The sequence below is a fragment of the Aedes aegypti genome, chromosome 1, assembly GCF_002204515.2.
Source record: "Aedes aegypti strain LVP_AGWG chromosome 1, AaegL5.0 Primary Assembly, whole genome shotgun sequence".
NCBI classification, from domain to species: Eukaryota; Metazoa; Arthropoda; class Insecta; order Diptera; family Culicidae; genus Aedes; species Aedes aegypti.
In genome coordinates, this window is record NC_035107.1 from 189,667,295 (window position 1) to 189,683,262 (window position 15,968).

The 15,968-nt window shown below is 40.4% G+C and overlaps 2 protein-coding genes across 5 annotated transcripts in view; both read left to right on the plus strand.

The window, feature by feature from the left end:
* The window catches only part of LOC5578680 (acyl-CoA Delta(11) desaturase), a 95,213-nt gene extending 86,896 nt beyond the window's left edge, over positions 1-8,317 (plus strand). For all 4 annotated transcript variants that reach the window (XM_021855463.1, XM_001657028.2, XM_021855448.1 and 1 more), the window contains 2 exons: positions 41-264; positions 8,015-8,317. In XM_021855463.1, the coding sequence (XP_021711155.1) occupies positions 41-264; positions 8,015-8,091 (301 nt within the window). In that variant the 3' untranslated portion in view covers positions 8,092-8,317. The remainder of the gene's footprint in view (positions 1-40; positions 265-8,014) is intronic.
* Positions 8,318-9,595: 1,278 nt separating this feature from the next.
* The window catches only part of LOC5565058 (stearoyl-CoA desaturase 5), a 28,970-nt gene continuing 22,597 nt past the window's right edge, over positions 9,596-15,968 (plus strand). The window contains exon 1 of the mRNA XM_021855474.1: positions 9,596-10,524. Coding sequence (XP_021711166.1) covers positions 10,161-10,524 — 364 coding nt within the window. The 5' untranslated portion in view covers positions 9,596-10,160. The remainder of the gene's footprint in view (positions 10,525-15,968) is intronic.

A 15,968-nucleotide genomic window follows, 5' to 3' on the forward strand; every position in this document is an offset into this window, starting at 1 on the left:
GCAATGAGTAATTGAGCCTCAATCATTGCACCTCCAATAGGCGCATCCAACCGGTGGAAAACAAGGCCGTCTCCATCGTGGCAATGGGTGAAGGATGGCACAACTATCATCACGTGTTTCCGTGGGACTACAAGGCGGCCGAACTGGGCAATTATTCCGTCAATGTGACTACCTTCTGGTTGGATTTGTTTGCCAAAATCGGTTGGGCGTACGATCTAAAGGAACCATCGAAGGAGCTGGTGCGTAGAACGATCGAGAAATACGGTAAGTACATTGTCTGTAGCACTTGGTAAATAATACTCAATCACAAACGTTGACTTTTCTCGTACCGGATTCCCTGTTGGTTTGACTACATTAAATCTGAACAATTTTAATTAAATATTGAATAACAAAGTCCAATTGAATTTGAACATTTTCCTCAGCCGGACACCCTCCAGAGTCAAACATCAAAATGCATCACCAGAAATAAAGCTATAGTGAATTATCTATCGATCCTTTTCAAACATTTAAACAATAAAATTTAACTTACTAGTAAGTTTTTGGCATATTTATTTCATTCAACTTAAATGCCGCACCTTACACTTTAATCCACATTTTAGGTTATGTACAACTCAACTGGTTTTATTCTGGCTGCAGCTTCTTCTCTACGGAAACTCATTTTTACTTCATGTCTTCCTCAGAGTTGACCTTATTCGTAGTACATGCTTCATAAAAACACAGTATGTTTTAGCCTTAGTTCTCGTGCTTGGGGGAGGGGGGGATGTTCATGTCCTAGAGTACGAAAGTAAACCCGTTGGTTAAGTACCACTTCAGGATAACGTTTGCATAGTGGCACGAAGCTAGATGTGACCAGAAGATCGTACGGACCTCGTGTTGCTTTAACAAAGAAATCAGTAGCTTCTCTAGGCTCCTTGAGGTAGAACTCCCCGTTTACAGTCCTGGTAGCCACGCACGGCGCACTCCGTTTGCCACATGAGCATATCGTTTTCCAAATAATTAATTGTAAATATTCCTTCCTCATTTCCTATGGAATATCGAACTTGTGCTGGTCAGTGAAGAAAAGTAGTCTCGGAAGTCCGCCTTGATGTAATTCTCATCACCCATGATGAGATAATGAGGCTTCGTCAGAATCTAGGTGCACAGTTTTCGGGCCCGTGATTTGTCCCTGCCGGTCTTTGACTTCTAAATGAAAGACTGAACAGATGCAAATTTTTGGCCACATTCCTAACCGAAGTATTGGATTCCGCTTAAATGCCTTCGCTATACGCTTGTGGTCCTAATCGCTAATAGAACATCCTTTCTGACTGCATTTCTCGTTCCGTTTGATGCTCAGAGTTTCGTTGTAAATTATTTCGCAGACTTACCGTTGATTGTACGATAACGAGTTGTTTTTACATGTCCCGTTGAGAGAGTTGAAAATTTTTCATATCAATAGTGGATTCAAGAACTGGCATAAAAATTGTTGTTCGATTGAATTAAATATAAAAAGCAATGAGCATTAGACGTTAAACAATAATTTCTTGCCTTACTAGTTAATATCTTATATTTGTATAAGGGTCATTCGGCACGAAGAAACCACAGCGTGTTATTAATTATCACGAATTTTAGCAAATTTGAATAAAAATTTCATTCAATATTTTTATGAAAAGAGTCCAATTTTATGTCAATTATACAGTGTCCATTTATTACGTAACGATAAATTTGTCAAGTTTTTACTCCCCCCTTCCGTAAAGATTTTTGTATGAAAAAAAAAACAACAATATTTGTTTATTAAGCCGTGACGCTTGAGGTTACTCCCCTCTCCTCCGTACGTAATTTGTGGACGACGTCTTATTAAAAGCCATGATTTTGCATACTTATTTCTATTTCAATTCGTCAGTGTATACAAACTGATAGATTTTCCCTCAATTTCCTGGTATAATTTGACAAATCTGCACGTTTTGCCTAAGTCGAAAGTTTTTCTGATGTTCTCCATGTTAAATGGCATTCTACTCCACTCATTGCATCATTTTGAACCACTCCCATTTTTCATCTTTTTGACATGATTCAATAGAATCGATCACAAAATTTTGTGAATGGTTGTAGCTAGCAAATTATGTATTTTTAATGAATGTGGATTTTATTACAAGGAAACGGCACAAATCCTCAAAGTGGCATTCTGATACATTTTACGATTAGTTTTTGACGCAGTCACCATTAGCCCAACTTTTCTTGACTCACGTTTCGTCTGGTATACACTATCCATTTAAAGCATAACCATTCCATCTGGAAATAGTAGGCAAATGTCGCTTGAAGTTAGTTTTCACACCCAGAGGCTCATAATTTAATAGTATATTTCTGTCTGTCATAATTATTTAGCATCACCTCATAGACTTATCATTTCCTACATAGAGATATGGGAATTTAAAAAAAAATTAAATACGGGACTATACTATCTTCAAATTGTGTTGATTAGTGTAAGCTCAATAAGCGCTTTGCAATGATAATAGTTTTGGTTTGGAATATTGTTTGAGATGGTAATGTATTTATGAGCATTAGAGATCTGCCACTTTATAAAAAGTTCGGCCGGCAATGTCAATATCACAAGCAAAGCAATCAAATTGACTGCATCTGTTGAAAATCGTTCTACGGCTATTCTAGGTTCTAGCGCGTCTTCTAGGGCAATATTGAACAATATGTACAATAATCCTTCACCTTCAAGTATTACCTGAAATCTTCTCATCAGTCTAGTAAGCTCCCCGTAAAAACTCACGAGTCCATGATTTTCAGTAGCACTACTCAATACTCTTATATGCCGCTTTGACAACGATGTAAAAGGATTGCAATGCGGCCTGGTTATTATTTATTTATTTGGTTCTACATCAATTAACTTGATACAACTTCGCCAACATGGCCGCTTCTCTCTATCCTCGACCGCGACCCCTGCTCTGCAAGTCCTGGTGCATCCAGTCAATTCAGCGTATCCTTCCAGCTTTAGCCACCTTCAAGATACTGGGCTCTCTGTTGAGTTTGGCGAGCTCGTAGTTCACACTCCGTTCTCCTGCATGCAGCCCAAGAGCTTCTTGAGCATCGTCCACGTTTCATGCCCGTAGGACTACCGGTCTAATGAGCGTTTTGTACATTTTCCATCTCTTTATTTTTGGCCACCTACTTTATTTTTGGCGCATTCACCACTCTTGTTTCGGGCGGGCGAACATATTTGCAACCGTTTCAAAATTGCTCCCAATAACATCCATGTCATACGCGAAGCAAACAAATTGTCCGGATCTCGTTGAAAATCGTGCCTCGACTGTTAAGTCTGGCTCTCCACATGACATCTTCAAGCGTAATATTGAACAGCAAGCACAAAAGTAGTAAAGTACCTGTCGTAGTCCCCGCCGAACCTCAAACGAATTGGAGTGTTCGCCGGGTATACACGGCATTTCTGAAGGATGCCGTACAGTAAAGATCTGATCTGTTGTAAATCGGCCGTCAACGCTCGTTTACTGAAGGTGACAGACGACGGAAGACGATCTAGGTCTCATTTAGAACATAATCAAGCGGAAGTATTCACACTCCAACTTGTCGCCTTTCATGTATATGGGGCGTACTACCCCTTCCTCCATCTTTTCCGAAAGGTGTTTTGTTTCTCATATTTTGTCCATCACCCAGTACAGACATGTAGCCAGCTTCTCTGAGTTCAACTCCGATGTCATCCTCACCAGCCCAATTATTCTTGAGTTGTTGAATGACATTTTTAACTTCCTCCAAAGTTCTGGTTGGTTTCTGTCGTCCATACACAGCAAAAATATGTGAATAGCAACACGCAATTTGGACATCGACGGAAAATTGTGGCAGGCATTTGAAAATTACAAGCGTTAGCCAACAGCTGAAGCAAATAAGACCATCTGTCAACCAATCAGGGCCCTTCCAAATATATTTCAGTTAAATCCGCTAGAAATTTACATGAATCTGGCGTACTTTTGTTACATTCGACTCGCTATAATTTTACAGGTTTCGTTCGTACTGTGTAGACATCATCCTCGAAAGTGCCGATATAACCGTAGATGTCCTTTTACAGGCATATTCAACGTGGCTAGCAAAGCTGAGCTTGTCATCGATCATTACCCCAAGATGCCTGAGGGATCGCTTGGACTCTATGGTGCAATCACCTACGGAGATAAGCACCCGTTGCTCGGACTTGCGGTTGTTGACCACCACAACCTCAGTCTTGTGACGGGCCATTTGCTAGTCTCCTAGACTTCATCCATTCCTCAACTATGGAGATAGAGTGCGCTGCTGTCAACTCTACTTCCTCCATCGATTCGCCATAGACCACTAGGGTGATATTATCGGCGAAGCCAACAATCTTAATACCCGTCGGGATGGGTAGCCTCGGTAGTCATCGTACATCGCATTCCATAATATCGGGCCCAGGATTGAACCTTGAGGTACTCCCGCGGTAATTCGAACGCTTATCTGCCCCTCCTCTGTGTCATACAGAATAGAATCCTAATCAAAATAGCTTTCTAGAAGCTTACACAACTGCACCGGTACCTTGAGACGGAGAAGTGCGTGGGCTATCGCTTCCAAGCATGCGCTGTTGAACACATTCTTAACATCCAGAGTGACAACCGTGCAATAACGAATGCTGTTTCTTTTATGCTCGATTGTCACCTCAGCTGCCTGAACAACCGACTGGATAGCGTCCAGAGTAGATTCACCTTTCCTAAATCTGAACTGGTTGTTGGACAGGCCGTCCGCACCTTCCGTATATGCTACTAGCCTGTTGAGGATGAACCTCTCCAATAACTTGCCTGTCGTATGTAGTAGACAGATAGGTCTGTACACCGACGGGGCACCTGGTGATTTCTCCCCATTTGGTAGTAGCACCAACTTCTGTCGCTTCCATACATCCGGGAAGATTCCTTGATCTATGCAGCGTTACATCGTGGTTCTGAACATATCCGAATTCGCATTCACTGCCACTTTTAGAGCAGCATTCGGATACCATCGATTCCCGGTGCCTTGTTTGACTCGAATGATTTCACGACCTCTACCTCTTCATTCGTCACCCCCGTCTTCACCTATCGCATTCGGCGATGGAGGGTATGGGATTGGTAGATTATGTTGGAAGAGTACATCGATTATCGATCGTAGCAACTCGGGCGACTTTTCTTGAGGAGCAAAGGCACCTTTGGTCTTAGCCATTACCACTCTGTAGGCGTCACCCCATGGACTCGAGTCGGCACTCTGACATACACTCTTAAAAATAATGGAAATTACTGTGGACCTAATTCATAGTATGACTGAATGACACATGATGTAAATGATAAAATGACACAAAAATGTGTCCTTGAAGGTGTATTGAACAAAAAATGTTATTTTACAAGTTATAGGACACGGAAACGATGTCACTATGATCGGCATCTCCCGAATCAGATGCTATGGTATCCGAAATGCGACATAAATTCACGTCATACGGCTCGCTTCTTTTATGTGCCTCTAAAAGACGTAAAATCACATGATTTTTTCGGAGTGTGTAGACTATCAAAGCATGCCCATTTTCGACTCTTGATTTCCTTTTTGAGAGCTAACTTTGCCTCTCTGAATGCTGCACTGCGTTTTTCTCTTTGTGCTTCTGTGCGTGCGCGTTGCATTCTTCATCTAGCCCGAAGGCAGATGGCTCGAAGATTTGCTATTTATTCGCATCACCAGTAGACACTTACCGACCTGCTTACAATCGCTTACCCTATGGCCTTCGGTGCCGCATTTTCTGCACATCTTTCTTCTGTCGGGACCATTGCAATTCCACGACTTATGGCCCTTCCCGAAACACTTGAAGCAAACTTCAGGAGGCTGTTGTATGCTCTGCCGGCAAACCGACCAGCCAACCTTGAGTATGCCCAAGTTCTTCGCTTTGCTGGCCTCTGTAACTGGCAGCCTGATCGCCAACACCTGGGTGCCCTGCGGGCCCTTTCTTACTAGTTGGCCTTACTGGCTACGTCGATGTCACACTGCTCTTTGAGGGCAGCCGAGGTCTTCGCTGCATCACTGTCATCCAGATTTTTACACTGGAGAGTCGCTTCAGCAGTAAGGGATCTTACATCAATCTCGTCACCAAGCACTTTTTGTGCCAGTTGATTATAGGTTGCCCTTTTGCTTGGCGTCCTTCTTTAAGACTAGGAACATTTCACCAATCCATCTGCCTTATGCTCCGTATATCTGCGCCCAATGGCGATAACTTCTCAGTGCTTCGCATCACCTTCAGAACCTCGGTGTATTTCGCTTCCTTCGTTTCGATAACGAGTGCCTCGCCTACGTTTCGCTGTTTCCGGTTTTGCATTCTCTTATGTCGCCGTTTCCGGTGTTCTCTTTACTTTCGTCTTTCCATCTCGAATCAACTAGTTGCTATTGCTTTGCGCCCATGGTTCCTAGTTCGGGCTATCCTGTGGCTCTTTTTTCTTGTCTTTTTTGGCCTTAGACGTGGTGTTGGCCTCTCCGCTGTTGCCATGCGCTAGGGCTTCACATTCCGCTAATTGTTTGTTTCAATGGATCCCCGAGCAGAAGAAAATAACTACTGAATACCAAATTGAGGTATTCCATACCAGATAATTTCTAATACTTACAACCTGAATGAGGTATGAATGAGCCCTGTATAAGAGGTAAAATACCTCAAATAATACCTTCTGCATATTCTACAAATACCAAGCTGATAATAAGATCAGGCATTGTAATACCTAAATAATACGTGATGGATTTTCATACACAAGTGAACTTGTTCAATGATAGTTCAATACCTCCAGCAGTCCTCAATAACTATCGAATACCAAAATGTAGTATTTTTAATTGTTTTAAACATTTTTTTTCAAATACCATTATAATACCGAAATGAGGTATTGACAACTGAACAATACCTAATTATGGTATGATACCAAAATATGGTATGCATAAGTTATTGCGAGTTATTCTTTCCTCCTCGGGCTCCTCGGGTCATCTTTTATGGGTCGCTTTAAGAGCCGCTATCCATCTTCACTGGATAAACCCCCCTTCTGCCTAAGCAAATGCATGCGTTAATAGTTTTAGGAAAACAAAAAAATATATAAAATTAACAAGAGCTAGGTTTTTTTTTTCTTTATTAACGTGAATTTTAACACATATGGCTAGTTCTTCACTCTAGGTATTACAAGAGCTAGGTATCAATTGGAGCAGAAGTATCATTAATAGTGCACCTAATTAAAAATAACTATAATATGCCGAGGAAATAATGATACAAGTAATTTTAACATATCAGACGATGGATTCCAAGTGATTCCTTTAATGGCGCAATTCATTGGTTTCTTATAGGACCCTGCACTATGGGTACTGATGCACCCCTACAAAACAGTAAAATAACTGTGTTAAATAGCTTTACGATTAAATTTCATTGATATTATTTCATTACTTGTATTATTTTTGCATCGCACATTATTGAAAACTATAACATATTCAATTATTAGTGCAACTCTATTATAGGTACCTCCACTAAGGAAGCGTTTACCTTTGCGATTCAGAATTCCGAAAAAGCATTTCAAAACACATTTATTCTACGCCGATAACATCGCAAATAATTTATACGACCAAACAAGAAAATCGCCATTGTTGATAAAAATATATTCGAGTTTTCCAGTTCCAATTCCAATTTTCCAGTTTATATTGCCAACTTTCTAGATTTTTTTTTTATCTTTTTATTTTCATTTCCACATTACCTTTTTCTATATTTTTGTTCTTCATTCAAATTGTGCTAAAAAGATTGTTTTCATTTTCCATCGGAATTTAATTATTTTAGTTGCTCAATTTTTGAATATTTAATACATTTTATTGCTTGTTTAAAATTTGCATTGAACTTGTAATCCTTATTCACATTTTTAATTAAATAACTTATTTAAAATTTTCCAGTCTATTTTTTTTAATTCGTTGTCATCAATGTAATACCCTATTATCAATGCATAATTCAGGAACCTAATTGGATGATATTTCTCTGTATACTCAACAGGCGATGGAACGCATCTGGCGATTTCGACCAAGGACCGAATCGAAGTGCCCGATCCAGAGGAATCCAAGTCGCTGTAAGCCGAAATGAGGAGGGAAGGAGGGTACATCCCACACAACAGTCTTTAATGTGATCGACCAAATTAGTTTTCAGTTGTTGGGATTGGCTATGCTGAACCAGATTTTATATGCAGTAAGGATAGAATCACTGAGAAGGGTCTCGTCGAATGCAAAACTTATTTAAATTAAACTGTATTACTAATAGTACTTTTCTACTAAATTAAAAAAAAACGAAAAACATCTTCAAGCTATTGTGTTTTTTTTTTTCTGGTGAAAGCCAAAAAAAGAGTGAAATGAGATGTAGCTGGTTACAGCTGACGCAATCTTAAAAGGTAGTCTACTCACAATAACGTTCGTTTATTTAGTCGAAATTGAGTAGTTGAATCGAACCTAAACCCAGAGTGCTCTCAGGCTCGTTTACCAACACGTTGAGCTCTTACGTTTATTTTCCAGATTACGACAGGGAAGTTGTCTGCTGCAATCCCTTTACTTAAGCCCAATGCATAATACGTCCGGTTTAAATATTGACGAAACTCTCTGCGTCGTTCAGATTTTGATTGAACCTGATGTTGTTGTCTAGCGTGCCCAACTTAGAGAAACCTCACAAAAAGGTTTATGTTGTGTGCCATTAAATACCTATCGTTTTCAACGTCAACCAAATCTTTGATGTCCTCAATCATACACACAGCATACCATACCAGTGTTTCCCGATTGCTGAATCATCGGTTCAGTTGGATCCAGCTCACCATTGTCGTATATACAGAACGTGTAGCACTGCAGTAGTAAAAAGCGTATCGCTGCTCAAGTAAAACATGCATCCAATTGACAATAAATTATCTTCAACTTTTAAGGCACAAGGCTTATTCAAATTTATTACATCTCACAACATGTTAAAACTAATGAGGCCTTCAATTTTTTTCGATTTTGTTTGTATCTGTATAGATCATGTTGGATTAATTTAAAACTAAATTGGTAAATAATGTAATGTACATAAATGTTTGAAGGAAATGTGAAAGTTTATGAGATTACTCTTGTAAGAATATGTGGAGAGAATATTTGTCTCAATTTCATATTCCAGCTTTGTTCGAATCATTTGAAAATTTCGAAATATAAAAAACTAAAATTTTTGAAAACCACCAGGCACTTTAAAATTTAAATTTGTATCGATGTTACGTGCTGATTCTATAATTCTCGTTCTTCCGCGTTTTGGAAAGCAGCAAATGTGTTTATTGTTGATTATGCATTACATTTCTTCAATGTTTAGAAATATTTAAATTAAAATTATTTAATGATCAGTATCAAGCAAATGAAACAGAAAAAGTTCTATTTTATATAAAAAGTATAGCATTATAAATATTTACTAGTAGTGTATTGATTTTAAATCTAATTATATGAACCGTCAAGTGGAGATGGCAAACCACTGCGCCAACCACTAATTCGGCAACAAAGTGACATCAGTGCTCGATAGGTTACGAACCCCGCCTTCCACAACCAGCAGCGCTATTGCACCTAGACTAAAGTTCGAAACAAAACAAAACCGCCGTCTAATTGTTACAATGCGGCCATAACAATCCCCATCTCAAGACAGAAATTTCGTCAACGACAGTATCTGTCTGCTTCTTCTGTGGCTTTACACTATTTTTAGAGACTGACTCAAGCGTGAGACCTTCCACCCGAAAGCCTTATATACAATCGGCGAACCTTCACTGGATCGAGACCAACAGCACGCTCCTAGCTTTTGCTACCAGATCGGATCTCACAGCTCGATCTAGTAAGTCATACTGGACACAACTGTCCATCCTTGCGGTTTTCAGCGGTCACTTAAAGTTGAAGTGTTTGTTTCAAATTTTCAGAGAAAGTTACACAAAAAAACTAAAATTTAAACTAACACTAAAAAGTTTGAAACAAGGATTATTTTGGCAACAAAAACTTGTTCAACCAGTCACAGCTGAGTGACCATCACCGATTAAAGCTATTTATAGTGGACATTTGGTAGGCAGTTTGCGTAGAGAATGAGTTGTGGTAGGACGTGAAAATTTCTAAGGAAAATTTTTGGTTCCGAAAGAAGACTTTCTGTGCGAAAATTCGACATGACAGTTGCAAGTGTTCCTAAGGCTCCCCTCAAAGCCACTGCGGGGGTCACACCGAGGTCAGACGATAAGCTGGCCAAGATGAAGGAAATTATCAGTGATGCCAATAATAACGACATATCCATGAATGATGACCAGAGTGTAAGTGACAAGGATCTCGATCAGTACATCAATCACTACAACGAGTGGAGACAATCGGAAACTGGCAAACGGTTACAGGAGCTGGTTGAACGTGTCCTAGGGACCAAATTTGATGCCGAAATTAAGTGGAAGAATGTGGCTATGATCGGAGGACTGCATGTAATCACAGCTGCATTATTCTTCGTATACGTCTGGGATTCAACCATCGTGACATGGGTGTGGGGTAAGTAGCATTGTCATTTTCCTATGCATTTCATTCAAAAAGAGCAACCCTAGAATTCGTTGAACGAATTTTTCGTTTATTTGTCATCCCCTCCGCCATGCGTCTTGCAGAACCAGTTGTGCTCTGCATAGAGGCGCATAGCTGGACAAAACTCATGTTCTCAAAATCACTCGTTAGCACATTAGTTTAGACTTCTGTACCAATGAGTGAAAGCTTCCCAGTGAAAGCTTGAGATTGATCATTTTGTTTTCGATTATTGGCAGCATCTTTAGTATTTACTAAAATCCAGAAAAATTTGACTAATTAAATTCACCCACTGTAGTTCACCTTGCAAACTCCAAACAGCTGTAGAGTAGAGTAAAGTAGGGCAAAAGTTCGACCAATATTTCCAGAAAATTAAATAATACCACACAATGGATCTTTAATATATCAACTACAATGTTCCTGAACAAAAATTTGTCAACATATTTACCCATTTTCATTTCCTAACCTGTAAACCAAGAGTTCGAATCAAGTGTGAGGCAAAAATTGGCTGACTGGAACACAACATATCGAAACTTTTGGGCCAAAAAACAACCATTTACAGTATGGTGGGGCAAAGTTGAACCTTAGTGGAATAATCAATATTTCCAGAAAAATTTAAACTTATGTTTGTATCTAAATTTTCATCAAAAAATTACCTACGGTAGAATTAATTATAATACACTTAAAAATACCAGTTTTTCGCAAAACTAAGTAAGAGCCTGAATATTTGGTGACTTTTTTCGCACAATCAGACATATTTCGCTTAAATTAGTAGTCATATGTGGGTTTTAGGCAACTTGCGATGATTCCCCGAGATGATATGCGGGCCAAAAATGGAATCCAAGAATTTATGCAAAAACTAATACAGTGATGTCCCGATTTTGTCAGCCCCATGCTGCATTTATGGTTGACAAAATCATAAAAGAGCTAAAATCGGGAAAATAAATTTCGAATGGTTTCAAGTTTTATTTAAACTTTGACTTAGCTTTATGATTTTGTTCATAAAAAAAAACATATTTTTTATTTCCATTTTCTAAGTACCGTAATCCAAGGTAACATTGATCAGTATCTTGGATAATTATTATCAATTTCACATTTCAAAATTTCGGTCGTAAGATGATTGTATAGACGTCATAAATGACTTTATGCACCTAATGTTGCCAGTATAGACGTGTTTAGTCGGATTGAAATGAATACATATACATGTTGGGCTGACAAAATTGGGCAAAAAGGATGCTAAAATCGGGGGTAGATAAAATCGGAGGTAGACAAAATCGGGTCATTGCTGTACATTTCAAAGAATCTCTTGAACGCCCCTATATAAATATAGAAAAAAAAAATCATTTTCATTTTGTTCTATGCAATGAAACTTTGACCAAAAATACAATTTTCACTTCTAAAAACAACAAATAGTAATAACTTTTTCAAATTTCAATCGATTTCTATAATATTCGGAGTGAAATGTCCTTATTTGAATATAATTCGAACCACCGTGTAATTTTTAACGTAAGAAAGAAACTATGCTAGAAATCTTAAAAAGAAATTCTTGCCCCACTCGAACTTTTGCCGCACTTTACTCTACTCGTCGTTAAATGATTTTTGTATAAAAACATGGGTACAAAAATTTGGGTAAAAAATTGTAATATACCGTTTTGTGTCAAATTCAGAACACTGGAGTTTTGTATGGAGATATAGCTGAAACATTTTATTTTATTGTCGAAAAATGCCCAGAAAAGGATTGCCATTTGCATCTCAAATTTAATGCTTACTTACTTTTGTTGGCGCTACGTCCTTCAAGACATGACCTTCGCCATAGATCATCCTTAGCTAACGTCGTTCAAAAACTCCTAGCGCTTGCAGGTCCTCTTCGAGCATTGTCCACGTCTCAAGCCCGCAGAGAACTACCGGTCTTAACGGCATCTTGAACATGGTACACTTAGTACGGAAGTGAAGTTTACCAGACCGCAAGGTCTTGTGGAGTCCGTACACACTTAAAAAAAACGCAGTATCCTGTAACATAAATCACCGAATTTGAACTGTAAACAATTAAATTACAGATTTTCCTGTAAAATCTACTATTTTACCGACAAAATCCGTGAAGTCAATTATTTTACCGGAGAAAATCGGTGAAATCTGCTAATTTACCGGAAAAAAATCCGTGAAACAAACAATTTTACTGTAACCCTGTGAAATACTAACGAACAGTTCGGCAAAGCATTATTTTCACCGAACTTCTGTGAAATCGTGTGACAGCCGCTCTGGCAGGCATGAGCTTCCCTTTGTTTCAGTTTTGCATACCACTAACAAGCAGTAAAAGCTGGCTTAGTGGTAGCAAGCCTGCTTCTTGATCGATAAGTCGGAAGTTCGATTCCCGGTCGACTTTTTTTTTGTTTTTCTTTATGATTTTGTTCGACTATTCACAGATTGTTCGGTGATTATTCACCGAACCTTCAGCTGTTGAGATTACGGTGAAATTTCACCGTAATCCGTTTTTTTTTAAAGTTTGTAGTAAGCACGACTTCCGGCAATGATACGTCTTCAAATTTCTCTGCTGCAGTTGTTATCCGACGTTATCAATGTTCCGAGGTAGACAAATTCGTCCACCACCTCGAACTCATCCCCGTCGATCATCACGCTTCTGCCAATGCGAGCTCTATCGCGCTCGGTTCCTCCAGCCAGCAGATGTTTCGTTTTCGACGTATTTACCTTCAATCCAACCCGGTCTGCTTCACGTTTCAGCCTGGTATACTGTTCAGAAACCCCCTGGAACGTTCTTCCGACAATGTCCACGTCGGCAGCAAAACAGATGAACTGGCTGGATTTATTGAAGATCGTGCCTCGCATGTTCGTTTCATAACACCTTCTAGCGCAATATTGAACAGGAGGCAGGAAAGACCATCGCCTTGTCGAAGACCTTTGCGTGTTTCAAACGGGTCCGATAATGCACCTGATATCTTCACACTGCACTGTACACTATCCATCGTTGCTTTGATTAGTCTAGTCAGTTTCCCGGGAAAACCATTCTCGTCCATAATCTTCCATAGCTCTTCGCGGTCGATGGTATCATAGGCCACTTTGAAATCGATGAGTAGGTGGTGCGTAGGGACTTGATAATCGCAACACTTTTGGAGGATCTGCCGCAACTTAAAGATTTGGTCAGTCGTCGATCGTCCGTCCACAAAACCGGCTTGATAACTTGCAACAAATCTGCTTGCCACAGGCGATAGACGGCGGAAGATGATCTGGGAAAGCACTTTATAGGCTGCGTTAAGAATAGTGATCGCTCGATAGTTGTCACATTCTAACTTGTCACCCAATATACAAATATATTCCACCTTCCACTCCTCCAGTAGCTGTTCTGTATCCCAGATCCTGACTATCAATCGGTGCAGACAAGTGGCCAACCTGTCTGGGCCCATTTCAATAAGTTCCGCTCCAATACCATCCTTTCCAGTTGCTTTGTTGTTCTTGAGCTGTTTGATAGCATCCTTAACTTCATCTATTGTGGGAGTTGGCACGTCTCCCTCATCCGCCGTGCTGTTGAAACCATTCCTCCTGCTGTCTTGATCTTCTTCCTCTGCGCCGGTGTTCATCGTAGTGTTGCTTCCACCTTTCAATCACCTCACGTTTGTCCGTCAAGCTACCTCCATTCTTATCATGGCACATTTCGCCTCGCACACAAAGCCTTTGCAGGATGCATTGAGTTTCTTGTAGAAATTACGCATTTCTTGAGAACGATACAGCTGCTTCATTTCTTCGCACTCCAACTCTTCCAGGCGGCGCTTTTTATCCCGGAATAGATGGGTTTGCTGTCTTCGCTTCTGTTTGTATCGTTCCACGTTTTAACGGGTGCCTTGCTGTAGCATCATCGCCCGCGCTGCATTCTTCTCGTCCAAAACCGTCTGACACTTCTCGCCGAACCAATCGTTCCGTCGATTTCCTTCCATGAACCCAATGGCACCTTCCGTTGCGTTGTTAATGGCTGCTTTGAGACTACTCCAGCAGTCCTCAAGAGGGGCTTCGGTGAGCTTTCCCTCTTCCGGCAACGCAGCTTCAAGGTTTTGCGCGTAATCAGTTGCGACTCCGGGTAGCTTGAGTCGTTCCAGATTGTACCGTGGCGGACGACGGTACCGAATGTTGTTCACAACGGAGAGTCGTTGGCGCACTTTAACCGTCACTAGGTAGTGGTCCGAATCGATGTTTGCGCCGCGATAGATTCTGACGTCGATAATGTCCGAGAAGTGTCTTCCATTAATCAAAACGTGGTCGATTTGCGATTCAGTCTGTTGGGGTGATCTCCAGGTGTACCGATACGGGAGGCTGTGCTGGAAGTAGGTACTACGTATGTCCATGTTCTTGGTGGCGGCGAAATCAATCTGTCTAAGGCCGTTTTCGTTCGTAAGCTGGTGAGCGCTGAACTTTCCTATAATCGGTCTAAATTCCTCCCCCTGCCCAACCTGAGCGTTGAGATCACCGATAATCATATCTTGGGCAGCTGTCGTATTAACGTTCCAGCTACGCGTAGAAAACGTATTTATCATCATTGTCAATTGCTAGGTGAGGGCTGTGCACGTTGATTATGCTGATTTTGAAGAAACGGCCTTCGATCCTTAACTTGCACATTCTGTTGTCGATTTGCTGCTGTGGTAGATGGTATAATCATCCCTATACGTATGTACCGTTGACCCTTTCCAGCAAACCTCCTGCAGCGCTACGATGTCGAACTTGCGGACCCACAATAATTCGGAAAGAATGCGGGTACTTCCCCAGAAATTTAGAGACTTACAGTTCCATGATCCGAGTTTTCAACCGTTAATCCGTTTTCGATGCTTGGGTCTATGTCGATTGTTCCGGTGTAAATTAACATTGTAAGCTTCCTGTACTGATGATTTTTACTATTTATTAGTTCAACATCTTTGGCGGAAGCCACACAGACTGCTTAAAACATCTTTGGCGGAAGCCACACAGACCGCTTCTAACATGAAGAACAGACGCTGTTTTGAGCCGCCCTAACATGGAAACAGACGCTCAAGCTACACCCTCAGAAGAGAGGAGCCCTCCTTCCCTGTCAGCATACGACAAAGGTCCCACCGGGGTTGGTTACCCGATCTTCCCTACGGTTACTCGTATCCTAAGCGGCAAAACGGGGAGGTAGCGAAAGGAATAACTGGACTAGAGGCTAAGGACCACAAATGGGGTCTTTTTTATACCTGCAGGTACGCGGTGTACCAATGGTACGCATTGTCCAGACATTTACCACCCAAATTTAATGCCTTTTACACTAATTTAGACCTAGGAGTTGTGATGATTCCGCAATTAAAGGACGTAAAAACTAGTACAGATAAATTGATTTGTAATATTAATAATTCAAATGCTCATAATTCATCCTGTTTGGAGTATGAATCACGGTGTTCGGAATA